At 42.7% G+C, this 18854-nt stretch overlaps 1 protein-coding gene across 1 annotated transcript in view; it reads left to right on the forward strand.

Moving 5' to 3' along the window:
* LOC128415274 (sterol O-acyltransferase 1-like) overlaps positions 1-18854 on the forward strand; it is a 64359-nt gene that overhangs the window by 32210 nt on the left and 13295 nt on the right. The window contains exons 6-11 of the mRNA XM_053391295.1: positions 4744-4851; positions 5430-5712; positions 6289-6367; positions 6923-7004; positions 8556-8601; positions 18024-18150. Coding sequence (XP_053247270.1) covers positions 4744-4851; positions 5430-5712; positions 6289-6367; positions 6923-7004; positions 8556-8601; positions 18024-18150 — 725 coding nt within the window. The remainder of the gene's footprint in view (positions 1-4743; positions 4852-5429; positions 5713-6288; positions 6368-6922; positions 7005-8555; positions 8602-18023; positions 18151-18854) is intronic.

Genomic DNA, 18854 nt, shown 5'->3' on the forward strand with positions numbered 1-18854 from the left:
AGAGTCTCAAGATCATTGCATTCATGGAGGAGTAATTTGTTAATCTAAATAAAATATGAGTTTTCCCCTGCGTCAGTATATACCATATAAGAGAGCTTGTGCTGTAATATTTGCAGTGTAGCCCTTTATGTTGCTTATTCATTCAAAATTGGTGCTCCATGTGTATCTTTATATTAATTCTGTTAACGGTTATACAATCAGAGATCGATTTTCCGTCTTGTTTTATCCAGAGTCTCCCTTATGTCCCTCGGCTTGCTTAGATTCCCAGCCTCTGGGATGGGCGGGGTATAAATGGGCGGGGTATAAATAATAAATATATTATTATTATTATTATTATTATTATTATTATTATTAGTTGAAAAATATGTCTACCAAGCATTAAGACAATAATACCATATAGAGGGACGCGGTGTGGCGCTGTGGGTTAAACCACAGAGCCTAGGATTTGTTGATCAGAAGGTCAATGGTTCGAATCCCCGCGACGGGGTGAGCTCTCGTTGCTCGGTCCCTGCTCCTGCCAACCTAGCAGTTCGAAAGCACATCAAAGTGCAAGTAGATAAATAGGTACCACTCTGGCGGAAAGGTAAACTTGGTTCCGTGCGCTGCTCTGGTTCACCAGAAGCGGCTTAGTCCTGCTGGCCACATGACCCGGAAGCTCCCTCGGCCAGTAAAGCAAGATGAGCGCCACAACCCCAGAGTCGGCCACGACTGGACCCAATGGTCAGGGGTCCCTTTATCTTTACCTTTACCATATAGAGAGCTTGCGCAAAGTCCAGTGCACTGTAACTACAGGTTAGAAATCAGATCGGTAGGAGCACTTGAGGTCTGAAGGGAAAGAGAAATAAAAAATACCAGCCGCCGGGAAAACCAGTTATGCTATGAGCTAGGGTACGAGGGTAACTAACCCATTAACCAGAGGCCTTGGAAAAGGTGAGAAAGTGGTGATGGAGAGTAGGATGGTCCTGACCTAACAGCCAGAGGCCTTGGAAAAAGTGAGAAAGTGGCACAACCTCAAGTTATGGATGTGAAACTAGGGAGGGGGGGCCTTACATATAGGGGTTGATGATTCTCACGTGAGAAGCCAGATCAATAAATAACCAGGTATAAAATACACTTCCGTACTGAAGAGAAATATTTCAGGTAATGTCTGAATGTAAGATTATGGAGGGTAGTGATTAGTGGATATTCATGAGTTTGTACAGTAATGCACGATATATATATAACATTCTTAAATCAGATAAACAGGATATAATACCTAAATAATACTCGTATGGTATGAAATAGTATGTACAAAAAACAGTTATGTATTATGTAAAGTTTATAGGAACTAGTATATATTAGGATATTCATGGGGTATATATATTAATGCATAATTAAACATATATGTATTATGTCTTATTTATAGGATAATGTATATTTAATTTTTCATGGGGTAAATCAGTTAATGCACTATATACATAATAGTAAATAGATCGTCACATGTAGTAAGTACAAGTAAAGCGGCAGTTGTAGAAGGAGGCAAAAAAGCCGCATAAAGCAGCATGATGGCGATGATGGCGGATAATTTTATAGAGGTTAGCATAGTAGTTGCAGTTGGTTTTGTTGGTAAAATAGTGGCTATGAGTATTAGGCCTGTTAGAAGGTTTCCAATGGCAAGAAGAATAAGGGGGTTAGTAAGGGCCGGGGGTGTTTCATTTATAATGGATGTTGTTGTTCGTGGTGTATTTAATTGGACGTAAAAAGTTATTCGTAAGGTGTAGGTGGCGGTTAGTATTGTTGCAAAAAGTGTAAGTATAAGGGCTCAGGCATTTAGTTGGGAGTTATTTATGGTTTCAATAATTGTATCTTTTGAATAGAAGCCCGATAAAAAGGGAGTTCCTGTAAGGGCAAGATTTCTGATGGTTAAACAGGTAGCTGTCGTTGGTAATATTTTTTGTACGCCCCCCTATTTTTCAGATGTCTTTAAGTTGTGAATAATTGCGCCGGAGCATAAGAATAGTATTGCCTTGAAGAAGGCATGGGTTGAGATGTGAAGGAAGGTGAGTTGAGGTTGGTTTAGGCCAATAGTTACTATTATCAGGCCTAGTTGGCTAGAGGTTGAAAAAGCAATAATTTTTTGCTGTTGTTTTGCGTTAGGGCAGATAGGGCTGTGAATAGTATGGTGAGTGCTCCTAGGCAGAGGCAAATAGTTAAGGCTGTCTTGTTGTTTTGTAAGATTGGGTGAAGTCGGATTAAAAGGAACACGCCAGCTACAACCATAGTAAAGGTAAAGGTAAAGGGACCCCTGACCATTAGGTCCAGTCGTGACCGACTCTGGTGTTGCGGTGCTCATCTCGCTTTATGGCTGAGGGAGCCGGCGTACAGCTTCCAGGTCATGTGGCCAGCATCACTAAGCCGCTTCTGGCGAACCAGAGCAGCGCACGGAAACGCCGTTTACCTTCCCACCGGAGCGGTACCTATTTATCTACTTGCACTTTGATGTGCTTTCAACCTGCTAGGTTGGCGGGAACAACCATAGTGCTGGAGTGCAATAGAGCTGAAATGGGTGTTGGGCCTTCCATTGCTGCTGGGAGTCATGGGTGTAGTCCAAATTGGGCAGATTTCCCAGCGGAGGCGAGAATTAGGCCAAAGAGGGGTAGGAGAGGCGGGTTTTTTGTTTGAATGGTTATTTCTTGAATATTTCAAGTTGCTAGGTGTGTTGCAAGTCAGGCAAGGGCTAATATAAGTCCAATATCTCCTACGTGGTTGAAGATAATAGCCTAAAGGGCTGCTGTACTGTATTAGCATCAGGGCGGGCAAATCATAATTCCCACACTTTCTCAACTAACGAATAGTTGAAATATATTATTGGCTGTGACAAGCATTAATATGGCTAGTAAAAATACTAAGAGGTATTTGAAGAATTGGGATATGTGGGGGTCTGGTGATATATATCAGTTAGCAAATTCAAGGCTAGATCATGTAACGAATAAACTAATTGGGATAAATGTGAGGGGGTACATATCTAAGACAAGGTTAATATTAATATCTCTATCGGCAATGTTAGTTCATGTAAAATTGGTTGTTGAGGCTTCTGTGCCATAGTTTATGAAAATAGCTAGGGGGATTAGGCTGACTTTGAATGCCAATTGTACAGTGGTTTTTGCGTAAAGCATGCCTCATCCTATTTTGAAAGGAATTGGGTTTATAGTTGTGAGAACAGAGTGTGTTAGGATAAATAGGAGTGTTAGCATGGTTGAGTGTAGGAGGAGGTCGTGCATTTTTACTTTTACTTGGAGTTGCACCAAGATTTTTGGTACCTAAAACCAATGGATTACTACTTTCCTATAGAAGTAAGAGGTCTAAGGATTTCATCCTTAGTTATTTGAGTTAGCAGTTCTAATTGTTTATACAGCTCTTGGTAAACAAGAAGGTGGAACCTTCTATCTCAGTCACAGTCTAGTGTTTTTGGTAAGCTATATTTACAAGTGAATAATCCTGAAATTAGGGTGGGTTCTAGAATTAGAAGTCCTAGGGGTAGCAAATGTAGGATAAGGATAAGATGTTCTCGAGCATGGGTGGGAGGGAGAAGGCGAAATTGATTTGAAATGGCTCCTCGTTGGGTTATTAAGAATATGTATCGGGAATAAGTGGCAGTAATGAGGGTTTCAACCCCAGTGATGATGATGGTGAGGGATGATCAGTTAAATAGGGCAGTAATAATTCATAACTCACCAAGTAGGTTGGTTGAAGGGGGCATGGCTGTATTGGTTAAGTTAATGAATAATCATCAAGTTGATATTAATGGGAAGGCAAGTTGTAGGCCTTGCACAAGAAGCAACGTTTGGGTGTGCGCGCGCTCATAATTAGTGTTTGCTAGAGCAAAGAGGGCTGAGGAAGTTAGGCCATGTGCAAATATTAGGGTTATGGCTCCGGTCAAGCCTCATGGTGTTTGTATAATAACAGCAGAGGTTACTAGGCCCATATGACTTAGGGATGAGTAGGCGATGAGAGCCTTCAGGTCTGCTTGTCGTAGGCAAATTGAGCTAGTTATTACAATACCTCATAGGGCTAAAATTATGATCGGGAATATGAGGGTAGGTGGGTAGGGGTTTAATATGGATGAAATATGAATCAGGCCGTATCCTCCTAATTTTAATAAAATTGCGGCTAATACTATTGAACCAGCAATTGGGGCTTTTGGAAGTCAAAGATGTAAACCATATACAGGTAATTTGACTAAAAGGCAGAGCGATCCCGATGGGGTGCCATCACAGCTGCGCCCCCACAAACTGTGTGCCATGCCCCCAGGACATGCACCACGCCCCTGCGGGCAGCGCATCACGCCCCTGGGATGCGTGCCACGCCCCCAAGGACACACGCCAGCCACGCCCCCACCTGCTCTCCACCCCCCGGTGCCGGAGCATGAAGCTCCGCCACTGCTGCTGGTTCAGGAATCTCTTTCTCTTGTACAGCGGCACTTCTTTCCATACTACCCCCTCTAAAAAGTGGTGAAAGTCTTATATTTGTTGGCAGATGAATTTTGCAGAACATATGCAGAGAAATTGCACTGAAAAAGAGTGATCGCATGTTACATTTGAAGGAGAAAAAGCAAATGGCCCAGGGAAGCCATGGCCATATCCTCCGAATCTTCTGACCATATTCCTGTTGCTTTCAGCTCTTAAGTTTAATCACTGGAAGTCCTGGAGTTTGTCCCCGCCCTCCGAAATGTTCTAATGTACTTCTTATAATTATTTTCCTCAGCGAGCTATTTGAAGTGAAAGACATCCGGACCATACATCATGTGTTCATTGCTTTCTTCATCATGATCATTCTCAGCATCCTCATAGTAGACTCCATTGATGAAGGAAGGTAGGAAAATATTGAAGGGATCAGCTGGAGGTTTGTTTCTTTTTGTTTTGTTTTAGTGTTGGACTTGAGTCATTTCATACCTGAACCAATGAAAATGTATCTGCATGCAAAGTCTTGGAAGATGTGGAGCCCTCCCAGTACTAACTGAAGGGCTGCAGGCTATGCCACAATAACTACAATTTTCCCACATGCGTGTGCTTATCCAAGGGGTCCTGGATCTCTGTAGGGGTTGTATCTGTCTGTATCTCTGTGTTTGCTTTCTTGCTTTACACTGTTCTGTGCAGTATAAAACCTTAGGGTGTATACCTAAGTTCAGTATTTGTTTCATAAGATTTATACACTGCCCGATTCTAAAAGGAACCTCAAAGCGGTTTACGAAATGATAAAACAAGAAAACCATGAAAAAAATCGCAACCATACTCTAAAACATACAAAACTTAAAATACTAAAAAAGATTAAAAGTACCTCAACTTTTATTATAGAATTACTTAGCTGTTACTGATTTAACCTGATGGAATATATATTTTAACCCAAGTATATGATTTTAACTTTCTGTGTTGTTTGAATCTCTTTTGAAGGTTGGTGCTGAAGTTTGGTCTCCTGGTCTACGCTTTTGGCAAATCTTCTGTCGTTGCTTCCACTTGGCTTTACATGTTCCTGTCCACCCTGACTGTGCCCTATGGGCTCTTCCTGCTGTGGGCCCAGGGCTACCATGGTTCCTCCCACAAGACAATCCGCTCCGCTTTCTTTGGGGGTCTCCTCATGATCTTCCAAATATTTGCGCTTGGAGTGGTTCCAACTTACATTGTCATTGCCTACCGTTTACCACCAGTTTCTGCTGCCATAGTGAGCTTTGAGCAGGTGAGTTTCATGTGGAGAGCTAGTTTCTTCTGGATGTAGCTAAAGGTCATTTCACAAAGCTTGAATTAGCAAAATGCTGCTTTATGCCAGGATCTGAGTCCTTAGCTAAACTGTAATTTTGTGTACACATTCTACTTTTGCTTCTGCCTGACTTGGGGTAATATTAATGGTGACAAGTTTTCATTTTTTCCAAGAGATTGAACCGAAGGGTGTTAGAAATGGTCAGATGCAAAAAGAAACGCACCATAATTCTTAAGGTCTAGTAGGTACTTCTGTTTTCAGATACACTGATGGTTTAAACCACTAATAACTTGCTGCAAACACCCTCTTTTTGAGCACGATGAAGGAGAGAGTAATGCCAGTACAACTGGAAGCATTCTTGGAGGATACTGATTATCTTGACCTCATGCATTCTGGGTGCAGACCTGGCTTGAGACTGAATCTGCTTTGGTCTCACCTTCATCAAAAGAGGGGCAGAGGAGCTTTTGATGCTATTGACCATGGTATCCTGCTGGACCATCTCTCACTTAATTGTAAGATGTCAAATACATTTTATCTGTTATTCCACTCCTTTAGGTGCGCTTGCTGATGAAAGGCTACTCTTTCATTAGGGAGAATACTTCTCGAATACTTTCCTTTACGCCACAGAAGACAAGTGAGTGACTGTTTCCTACAATAATTGTACAGCTGTGGTGATGAAGGCACCCTCCCTTCTTCCTGTTCTGAGAGTTGGGTTCTGTGACATGGAGACAATTCAAAGACCTGTTCTAGTTTAGAAGAATGTGTGTATGGGCCTCCCCATGTTTTGCAAGATTACCAATACCATGCAGCTTGTCAGTCTTCTAATGCTTATTGGAATAGGAGTACACATCTTGCAAAGGAAATAAGAGAATCCTGGGTTTAGTGGAACAGGGGAAAGTGCTCTGACAATAGGGGGCTTATTTGGGGTGGGAGGGTGTTAAACCTGGGGTGGACTAGAGATGAGGGGCTTGTCACAGACTTGCCTTACTCATTGGGGGGGGGAGTAGAATAAGAATGGCATACAAACCATCTCCTTGGACTGAGAAATTGTATAAATGTATTACTGCTAAACTCAAGCATTAATGAACAGTTTGAGACCCATAGAAAATAGGATGGAACCCTGTGGGTTTATTTTTTACTGTGTGGCATTATCTGGTACTAAATGACTCTCTCCATTCTGCTTTTTCAGACACCGTCCAAGTTCCTAAAGTTTCCCAGTACCTGTATTTCCTCTTTGCTCCCACCCTTATTTACAGAGACGCCTATCCCCGGTAATGTCAATGTAGTTGCTCCATTGTGACTTGGCAATTCTTATAGCCATTGTGATGGTGAGGTTGGACTGGATGCATGCTTCATAACGGAGGGCATAACACACGGGTTGGGGACCTCAGGCCCAGGGGGCAGGTGCAGTCCTCTGCAGTGGCGTAGCATGGTGGGTTCACAGGCACGGTTGCCCTGGGCGCAAAATTGTTATGGATGCAAAAGTTTAACACTCAGGGCAGCCTCAATATAACTGCACATTCTGTCGCTGGGGTCCATTGAAAACAGCTTCTCCATGCGAACCAGGAGGGATCTCTCCAGACCATAGAACAACTCTTCTTATGTCTCGTGGGCGATGCGGATAGTATTAGGCAGTTGAATGTGTTTCCCTCCCTCCCACCCAACCTCTCCGCACGGCCCCAGGCAACCCACGCTACACCACTGGCCTCTGAGCCTCTCTATCTATTGCACTACCCACTTTTGCCTCTGACCCTACCCACTGCTGGGTCTCTAACTTAACTCATGGTCCTGAATTTCAGTGGGTCTTCTCTGAGTAAAGGTTAATTGAAGAAAACCATTTGTTTCTCTGAATTTTCCCAGAGCAGGCCTAGTAGGATCCAAAATGCATTGGTTCAATGCATATCTCTTTTGAGCACACCAGAGCTTTTTGCTTCTGGTTCCAATGACAGGTGCTGAGTCTGACCATTTTGGCTTTAAGATATTCTACACTTCATGGGTTTTGATGGGTTTTTTTATATATAAGGTTCTAGAGTTCCTTTGTAGAAGTTGCTGTGTTATACAGGGTCGTCTTTCTATTTTCCATGGTATTCCACATTCTCCAATCTGTATATCCTATTGCCCTCAACTACTCCTTTCCTTCTTTATGAAAAATAACGAACTGATTTAAAAAATTGTAGTGCAGCTGCACATTTAGTAAAACATGCCATTTGAGCAAAATCATAACTAGCATACCGACTTTCTTACTTTAAATATTTGCTGTTCTGGAATAGAAATTGGATTGTGTTTACTGCAGACTACATCAGCTCTGCTGTTATTTTTTATTGCACTTATTAGTAGCTTTTATCATGGAAAGTAATTCAAAGTGATTTGCTGTCTAGCAGTTGTTTGTAAAATTCTCGCAAATTGGGTTTCAGTTATTATTATTATTATTATTATTATTATTATTATTATTATTTATTATTTATACCCCGCCCATCTGGCTGGGCCTCCCCACCCACTCTGGGTGGCTTCCATAAAAACCAAAAATACAGTAAAATATCACACGTTAAAAACTTCCCTGAACAGGGCTGCCTTAAGATGTCTTCTGAATGTCAGGTAGTTGTTTATCGCTTTGACATCTGCTGGAAGGGCGTTCCACAGGGCGGGCGCCACTACCGAGAAGGCCCTCTGCCTGGTTCCCTGTAGCTTTGCTTCTCGCAATGAGGGAACCGCCAGAAGGCCCTCGGCGCTGGACCTCAGCGTCCGCGCTGGACCTCAGTTGATGCCAAGCAAGTTCTTATCTTGATTTAGGTGTAATGACTGTGATTTCCTTTTCTTTTCAGAAATCCTACAATAAGATGGAGCTATGTAGCTACCATGTTTGCAGAGGTTAGATATTTCTGTTCCTTTGGGGATTTCTGTGTTTCTGCAGATAATTATACAGCCTTGAAAGCTGATAAGAGTTACTGGTTCATAAAAATATGTACTAGCCTACCAGACTGCACAAGCCTGTATTACTTATTTTTATTTTGGCATTAAAAAAATAGACACAATGCTTTCTGAAGCTTCCATGCCTGTTCACCTGGAATTGCATCCTATTCCCTTAGATTTGGATCACTGAATGAATAATTACCCCTAAATGACAAACACACCTTCCCATTGTAAGATAAATAAAACAGTTTCACTTCTCAGGATACAATAGTACTAAATGACAAGCCTTCCATAACCGACTTTTAACTGATGCCTGTGTGCTAGTCCTCTTATCATCTGTAAACATTTTCCAGAGTTTAGGAAATTATGAACAGTGCAGCAATCTGTATAGTGTATTTTTATTTTGCCGAGTGGAGCAGATCAGCTAATTTCAAGCACGGTCGTATTTCTCAAATGGAGACGTAGTCCTTCCCTGGGCTGGGCTAGCGGTGCAGTGTCACATATCCTAAAAGTTCAAAGGACAATCTTGGATAAAAAGACTACTCTACTCTACTCTACTCTACTCGTGGGACCTGCTCCTTGCAGGACAATGAAACCGCTCCCACGGCAGCTGCTGTCGGTAAAGCAGGTGTTCCACTTGGGCCCCTCCACATATACACATCCCAGCAGCGCACCTACCCAGGCCTCCCAACTGCTGGCATGGTAATTCTGCACATGGTGGAGCCCACGTGGAATGCCGTTTATCTGAAATAATAATAATAATAATAATAATAATAATAATAATAATAATTTATTATTTATACCCCGCCCATCTGGCTGGGCCTCCCCAGCCACTCTGGGCGGCTTCCATAAAAACCAAAAATACAGTAAAATATCACACGTTAAAAACTTCCCTGAACAGGGCTGCCTTAAGATGTCTTCTGAATGTCAGGTAGTTGTTTATCTCTTTGACATCTGCTGGAAGGGCATTCCACAGGGCGGGCGCCACTACTGAGAAGGCCCTCTGCCTGGTTCCCTGTAGCTTTGCTTCTCGCAATGAGGGAACCGCCAGAAGGCCCTCGGCGCTAGACCTCAGCGTCCGGGCAGAATGATGGGGGTGGAGACGCTCCTTCAGGTATACTGGACCGAGGCCATTTAGGGCTTTAAAGGTCAGCACCAACACTTTGAATTGTGCTCGGAAACGTACTGGGAGCCAATGTAGGTCTTTCAAGACCGGTGTTATATGGTCTCGGCGGCCGCCCCCAGTCACCAGTCTAGCTGCTGCATTCTGGATTAGTTGTAGTTTCCGAGTCACCTTCAAAGGTAGCCCCACGTAGAGCGCATTGCAGTAATCCAAGCGGGAGATAACCAGAGCATGCACCACTCTGGCGAGACAGTCCGCAGGCAGATAGGGTCTCAGCCTACGTACCAGGTGGAGCTGGTAAACAGCTGCCCTGGACACAGATTTGACCTGTGCCTCCATGGACAGCTGTGAGTCCAAAATGACTCCCAGGCTGCGCACCTGGTCCTTCAGGGGCACAGTTACCCCATTCAGGACCAGGGAATCCTCCACACCTGCCCGCCTCCTGTCCCCCAAAAACAGTACTTCTGTCTTGTCAGGATTCAACCTCAATCTGTTAGCCGCCATCCATCCTCCAACCGCCTCCAGACACTCACACAGGACCTTCACCGCCCTCACTGGTTCTGATTTAAAAGAGAGGTAGAGCTGGGTATCATCCGCATACTGATGAACACCCAGCCCAAACCTCCTGATGATCTCTCCCAGCGGCTGCATGTAAATGTTGAAAAGCATGGGGGAGAGGACAGAACCCTGAGGCACCCCACAAGTGAGAGCCCAGGGGTCTGAACACTCATCCCCCACCACCACTTTCTGAACACGGCCCAGGAGGAAGGAGCGGAACCACTGTATGACAGTGCCCCCAGCTCCCAGCCCCTCAAGACGGTCCAGAAGGATGTTATGTTTTTTTTTTTTTAATAATATTTTTATTGAACAATTTTTAATATAACAAAAACAAAACATACATAAACAAACATCAGACAATAATAAAACATAAAAACAAGTACCATTTCATAACCCAATTTGTAAATCTTACTTCCTCGACCTCCCCTTACTTCCCGTTTCTGTATTCCAAATTCTTACAGTTATTCAGCGAAATCTTGCCTTATTTTATTATAAATTTATAATATTCACCCTTATTCTCTTTATCATAACCCTTACTGATAGTAACCATTTATTTTAATCCAACATCATTCTAACTGTCACCAATTTTATAATGTTTCTTTAAATACTCCTTAAACTTTTTCCATTCTTCTTCCGCCGCTTCTCTTCCCTGGTCTCGGATTCTGCTCGTCATCTCCGCCAAATTCATATAGTCCATCACCTTCATCTGCCATTCTTCCAGTGTGGGTAGATCCTGTGTCTTCCAGTACTTTGCAATGAGTATTCTAGCTGCTGTTGTAGCATACATAAAAAAGGTTGTATCTGTCTTTAACACCCCCTGGCCGACAATACCCAAGAGAAAGGCCTCTGGTTTCTTGGTGAAAGTATATTTAAATACCTTTTTCAGTTCATTGTAAATCATTTCCCAGAATGCCTTAATCTTCGGGCACGTCCACCAGAGGTGAAAAAAAGTACCTTCCTTTTCTTTACATTTCCAACATTTATTATCAGGCAAATGGTAATTTTTTGCAAGCTTGACTGGGGTTATGTACCACCTATAAATCATTTTCATTATATTTTCCCTTAAGGCGTTACACGCCGTAAACTTCAGCCCGGTGGTCCACAACTTTTCCCAGTCAGCAAACATAATGTTATGACCAATGTCCTGAGCCCATTTAATCATAGTTGATTTAACCATTTCATCTTGTGTGTTCCATTTCAGCAGCAGATTATACATTTTTGACAAATTCTTAGTACTGGATTCTAACAGTTCAGTCTCTAATTTTGATTTTTCCACCTGGAAGCCTGTTTTTCTGTCTAGTTTAAACATTTCATTTATTTGGTGATAATGTAACCAATCTCTCACCTTCCCTTTTAATTTTTCGAAACTCTGCAATCTCAGTTTGTCCCCTTCCTTTTCCAAGATTTCCCAATATCTTGGCCATTTCGACTCCATATTTAGCTTTTTAACTGCCTTAGCTTCCATTGGTGATAACCATCTTGGAGTCTTATTTTCCAGCAAGTCCTTGTATCTAACCCAGACATTCAATAGTGCTTTTCTGACAATATGATTTTTAAAACTTTTATGCGCTTTAACCTTGTCATACCACAAATATGCATGCCACCCAAAAATATTGTTAAATCCTTCCAGATCCAAAATGTCTGTGTTTTCAAGAAGCAGCCATTCTTTTAGCCAGCAGAAAGCTGCCGCTTCATAGTACAATTTAAAGTCTGGCAGGGCAAACCCCCCTCTTTCCTTTGAGTCCGTTAATATCTTAAATTTTATTCTGGGCTTCTTGCCCTGCCAGACAAATTTAGATATATCTTTCTGCCACTTCTTGAAACAGTCCATTTTATCCATTATTTGTAATGCTTGAAACAAAAATAGCATTCTTGGCAATACATTCATTTTTATCACTGCAATTCGACCTAACAAGGAAAGCTTCAAGTTTGACCAAATCTCTAAATCTTTTTTCACTTCTGTCCACGTTTTTTCATAATTGTCTTTAAATAAGTTCACATTCTTAGCTGTCATGTTCACACCCAGATATTTCACTTTTTTAACCACAGCCAGCCCCGTCTCATTCTGAAACCTTTCTTTTTCAAACTGTGTTAAATTTTTCTCCAATACCTTAGTCTTTAACTTATTCAATTTAAATCCTGCCAGTTGACCAAACTCTTGAATTATTTCCAAAACTCTTTTCGTGCTAGCTTCTGGCTCTTGCAGTGTAAGTACTAGGTCATCTGCAAATGCTCTCAATTTGTATTGTTTAACTCCGACCTGAATCCCTTTAACCAACTGGTCCCTCCTGATCATATTAAGCAAAACCTCCAGGACCGATATAAAAAGTAAGGGGGAGATAGGGCATCCCTGTCGTGTCCCTTTTTCAATCTTAAACTCTTCTGTTACAACATTATTTACAATTAGTTTTGCTTTCTGTTCAGAATATATTGCACCTATACCATTTTCAAACCCTTGGCCTACCCCCATCCCCCGGAGGTTCTTCAGCATAAAACTCCAAGAAATGTTGTCAAAGGCTTTCTCGGCATCCACAAATATCAAAACGGCCTTAGTGTTTATATTCACTTCCAACTTCTCCAAAATGTCAATTATATTCCTTACATTGTCCGACAAATGCCTTTTCGGGAGAAAGCCCGCCTGGTCCCCATGAATCTCCTCCATCAAAACTCTTTTCAGTCTCTTTGCTAAAACATCAGCAAAGATTTTGTAATCCACATTTAGTAAGGAGATGGGTCGGTAGTTCTTAAGTTGGGTCTTTTCAGTCTCTGTCTTTGGTATAAGTGTAATATAGGCCTCTCTCCACGTATCAGGTGCCCTTTTCCCCTTCATGATCTCATTACAGACTTCCTTCAAAGGTTGTGTAAGTCCTTCCTTCAAAACTTTGTAATATTTGGAAGTCAGTCCATCTGGTCCAGGTGATTTGCCCAACGTCATGTTTTGAATGGCATCTTCTATTTCCTGTATTGATATCTCCTGATTCAAAATTGTCTTACTTTCCTGCGAAATCTTTTTCAACCCATTTTTCTCGAGGAATTGTTGTATATCTGTTTCATTCTGCGGCCCTTGTGTATACAATTGTCTAAAGTAGTTCTGAAAGCAATTTCTAATTTCTGCTGGGTTGCATATGTTCTTTCCTTCCACTTCTAAGTTTGTTACCGTGTTGAGTTTTTGTCTCTTCTTTATTTGCCAAGCCAATAACTTACCACATTTATCTGCAGATTCAAAAGACTTCTGTCTCATTTGTTTAATTTTCCATTCTATTTCTTGATTCATCAGTTCCATATATTGTGTTTGGTACAATTTAATTTCTCTTAGAATCTCTTGCGATTTTGGCTTCAATCTTAATTTCCTTTCCCCTTCTTTTATCTTATCCAGAATTTTCTCCTTCCTCTCATTTTGCTTTCTTCTCTTTAATGTATTTTGTTGTATCAAGAACCCTCTCATCACGGCTTTGCTTGCGTCCCATACTATTCTTTTTTCTACTTTAGTCCTTAGATTAATTTCAAAATAATCTTTCAGGGTTTTTTGGGCCTTTTTACAGATCTCCTCGTCTCTAAATAAAGTGTCATTCATTCTCCATCTGAAAGAGCCAGTTGTCGTTTGCTTCATCACCATCTTTACTGCATTATGGTCGGAGAGAGTTTTTGGGCAGATTTCCACTTTTTTTATAATTGACGCCATACTGCTAGTCACCCAGATTTGGTCGATCCGAGTCCATGTCATTTTGGCTTCAGAAAAGAAGGTTCCCTCTCTCTCTAATGGGTGTTTTGTTCTCCAAATGTCAATCAAGTCCATATTGTCAGTCATTTCAAAGAAAGTTTTTGGTAGTCTTCCATCTTTTGTAACTACCTGTCTTTGTGCTTTATCCATATTTGTTGAAACTACTCCATTCATATCTCCCATCATGATTAGTTTATAATCCATATAGTCCATTAAAGTCTCATGCAGCTTCTTAAAAAATTCTGCTTTCCCTTCATTTGGTGCATATATTCCCACTATCAAAAATTTTTCTCCTTGGAATTGAATTTCAATTGCCAAATATCTTCCTTGGTCATCCTTAAAGATTTGTTTCGGTTGCAGATTTTCCTTTACATAGATCACCACTCCTCTTTTTTTTACTCTGTCTGAAGATATAAATTCTTGTCCCAATCTCTTATTTATTAATAATTTCCTGTGTGTTCTTGTCACATGAGTCTCTTGTAGACAAATCAAGTCCAATTGGTCTTTCTTTAAAGCATGAAATATATTTTTCCTTTTTCGGGGGTTGTTTAGACCATTACAGTTCCAGGTTAGAAGTTGCAGAGCCATGATGAGGTTATTTACTCTTTCCTCCTACAGCTCCCAATTTTTGTTCCTCGTTCGTCGGTAGTTCCGTGTCCGTGTCTAATGAAGGATGCCCTTGCCCTGGATGCGTCTCTTTCTGTAGGTCTTCTTCGTGTTCTTCCAAGAACTTGTCTTTATCACTCACTGTCTTTATTCTTCTTTTCTTCCCCTTATATTTAAAAGACAAGCCTTGGGGGAACTCCCACCTGAATGGTATGTAGTTCCTTCTCAGCAAAATCACCAGGTCCTTGTAGTGTCCTCTTGCGTCCAAAATATTTTTCGGGATATCCTTAAAAATCTCAATGTGAGAGTCTTCAATTCGAAGGGTTGTTTGGTAATGCAGGTTCAATATCTTGTCCCGTTCCTCCTTTGATCTCAGAGTTATTAAACAGTCTCTGGGTCTGTTCTTCTTCTGCCTTGCTCCCAATCTGAATGCACTTTCTATTTTAAATTGTTCTTTATCCAGCTCCTGCTTCCAAAAGTCAGAAAATTCTTTTGTCAAATAGTCCACCAGGTTGTCTTCTTCCTTTTCCGGCACAAGCCTGATCCTTAGGTTCCTCTCCTTGCGTTGCATATCTTGCATTGAGAGTGCCAGTTCATATTCATTGAGTTTCTTAATCACTGGTGGAAATTTTCCCTCCGCAGCAGTCGCAATTTCTTTAGCTTCCTCAGCTATCTTTCTTGTTGTAGATGATTCTTCCAATAATTTCCCAATTGCTTCTGCGTTTGAATTCACTTTGTTCCCAAGGTCAGTTATACTTTTTGTATTTGAATCAATTTTCCCAGAGATTTCTTCAATTTTTTTATTTGTTTCAGCAACTTGTACTTTAGTTTCTGCACCTTGCTTTTTTAATTCCTCTAAAGAGTCACTTATCTTCTCCAGTACCTTAGCAAAGGATTCTTCTGAAGACATTATTTTCACTTTTGCCTTTGGTATAGCTGTAATTCCCGAGGCTCCTGATACAGAAGCCCTTCTTTGCATGGAAGAGTCAACTTTGTATTGTCTGCCAGATCTCAAGGTTGTTTCTTGTAAATCCTCTTTCTTGTGAAGTTTCTCTTTACCATCTGCCATAACAAAGTCTTTTACTCAAGGTCATTCCCACACTCTAGAGCTGTCAGACAAAAAGTTCTCAGATTTAAAATTCCACTTGTTGCTGAAACAATTTATAAGTCCTCTAGAGGGCGTACAGTCAAATCCTTACTTTCAAATTAGTCTCCCACTCTCCATAAGTCAAGCAAAAGTCCTACTAGTTCTTTCCAATTGTTCTTTCTCTTTCTGAAAAATCCAAGTCAGTAAAATCCTGCAGAATAGCTTTACTATGCAACAAAGTAAATGTTTCAAGTTGAGAGTAACCAAAGTCAGTTAGTTAAAGATACTTTTTTTACCTTCTTGTATCAGCAGTCCTAAGCCGGTTCCTTTTCTCCGGCAGTCCGATCCCAGGTACAGGAGCAGCGGTAAATAACTCGAATTCTTTTAAAAAGGCAGGAAAGCACTTTAAAATCTTCTTCCCTCCCCCTCCTGCCTTCGGGGAGGGAGTTCTTTACTTGGTGGTGGATTTATTAGCTCTCGCAGCTCCCCTTTCAATCGGTTACGGCTGAAATGTCTTTCGCTTTGATCTTTCTGCAGGACGGAAAGCAGACTTCCTTTTTGGTGCTTGTCCGTCTCGGTATCCAATTTCTTCAATTTTAGTGTCAAATTATATTTTAACGGTCAATCCTACTCACGGATAGACGTTCCTTTTAATCCGAATTCGCTGGAAGAAGTCAGCGCTCTCCGCTAATGGCGACGCGGCTTCGCTTCGCAGGCTGGGTGAAGACGACTCTCAGCACCGCTCCAACACTCCCTCCGCTGATCCGCAGCCTTTAAAAAGGCTATTTCACAGCGTCGGGGGGGCGCAAAGGTGCCCGCCGAGTCTCCAGTTCACAGGCTATGTGCCTGTGATTTTTTAGGGTCCCCGCTCCGCCGTAGCTGACAGGACCCGAACCCACGAAGCAGATCTCTCCCGGAGCTCCGGGAGAAATCCGCCATTAAGCGCTGGCGCTAACCCGGAAGTCCGGATGTTATGGTCGATGGTATCAAACTCCGCTGAGAGATCCAGCAGAACTAGGAAACAGCTCTCACCTTTGTCTCTAGCCCGCCGGAGATCATCAACCAGTGCGACCAAGGCAGTTTCAGTCCCATGATGAGGCCTGAATCCCGACTGGAAGGGATCCAAATGGTCCGCTTCTTCCAGGCGTGCCTGGAGTTGTTCGGCAACCGCTCGCTCAATCACCTTGCCCAAGAATGGAAGATTTGAGACTGGGCAATAGTTGGCCATCGTGGCCGCATCTAAAGATGGTTTTTTAAGAAGCGGTTTAATAACCGCCTCTTTCAGCGGGTCTGGGAAGGCTCCCTCACGGAGGGAAGCATTCACCACCCCACGAAGCCCATCGCCCAGTCCTTCCCGGCTAGCTTTTATAAGCCAGGATGGGCAAGGATCCAGGAGACAGGTGGTTGGTCTCACTTGTCCAAGCAGCCTGTCCACATCCTCGGAGGTAACAGATTGGAATTGATCCCACTCAACTTGACTAGACAGAACTCTAGCACTCTCCCGCCCCGGCCCTGCTCCCACGGTGGAGTCTACTTCTTCCCGAATCTGAGCGATTTTATCTGCAAAAAACTTTGCAAAATCATTGCAGGAGAACATGTGGCCCATACTGGGCCCCGATGTTGCAGGTGGTTCCGCTAAATTGTGAACCACCTGAAAAAGTCTCCTGCTGCTATTTTCTGCAGATGCAATAGAGGCGGTGAAGAAATTCTTCTTCGCCGTCGCTATCGCCACTTGGTAGGCTCGACGTTGAGCTCTAACCTGTGTCCGGTCAGATTCGGAATGAGTTATCCGCCACCGGCGCTCTAGCCGTCTCAACGATTGTTTCATTGCCCTCAGATCCGTGGAAAACCATGGGGCTGTCCGGGCTCCATGCAATCGGAGAGGGCGCTTCGGAGCCAAACAGTCAATAGCCCTGGTTAACTCCGCATTCCAGCGGGCCACCAGGGAATCAGCTGAAAGAAGCACGGACTATCGTAGTGGCACTGAAACCTTTGGTCAGCTGTTGCCTACGGCTGCATACACACCGGACATTCAAAGCACCTGGCTCCTCCCACAAAGAATCTTGGGAACTGCAGTTTATTAAGGGTGCTGGGAATTAGAGCTCGGAGGGGGGGGGTTAAAGTGCATGTCTAAGGATTCTCTGGGGAAAGTCATGTGCGTTAAATGTATGAAGTTTACTCAGCTTAGATCTGTGCATATTGGTAACTGGGATCAGCTATCTCTCTTACGGATTCCTCCTGTGCTACTTTTATAATCAGGGGCTTTTGTTTTTACTCCTCTCTAGGTCCTTGCGTCACTCTTCTATTTGCACTATATAGGTGAACTATACATCTTTCCTGCATTTCGGAAATATAGTCGAGAGCACTATGTACGAGGGCTGGCCCTTTGCATCTTGCACACCATGCTTCCATGTGAGTGCTTTTGCGTATCACCCTGGCCCCTTTTAATTCTGGAATTTTTCTAAGCAACAAATAAATAATCAGATACAGTGGTGATATTGGCAACAACTGGCAGTGTATGGCCTGTTGGATATATGATCTTAGCTTTGGGGTTCCCTGACTTGTAGGGTTCCTGAAAACCTGTTACTGGGGCAACAGCTGAAGCTGAGCGTGAATCTCACTGTTCTGAGAGAGAACATGGGAAGTTGCCTTACCCTGATCAGACCACTGGCCCATCTAGCTTGGGGTCGTCCACACTGACCAGGAGTGGATCTCCAGGGTTTCCAGACAGGGAACATTTCCTGGCTCTACCTGGAGATGCTGCAGATTGACCTTTTGCATGCCCTCACTACCACTGAGCTACTGCTCTTCTCTCTGAACAGCTTTTGCAGTATGTTCCTTAATAACAGCAGTCCTGGTAGACTGAAGAAGGTGCGATCCTGCTTCATCCAACTCTGCTTTTTAGTCTTGTGTTGGGGATGCAAGCAGTTGTTAGTTTCTGGACTCAGTTCAAAGTGCTGGTTTTGACCTATAAATCCTCATGCGGCTCAGGACCCCAACACCAGAAGGGCTTCCTCTCTGCTGGTGAACCAGCCTGGTCACTGCATAAATATCTTAGGGAGGATTGGAGGGTGGAACATGGAAACGGACCCTTTTAGCGGTGGCTCCCTGCTTGG

Source organism: Podarcis raffonei, chromosome 6 (genome assembly GCF_027172205.1).
Source record: "Podarcis raffonei isolate rPodRaf1 chromosome 6, rPodRaf1.pri, whole genome shotgun sequence".
Lineage (NCBI taxonomy): Eukaryota > Metazoa > Chordata > Lepidosauria > Squamata > Lacertidae > Podarcis > Podarcis raffonei.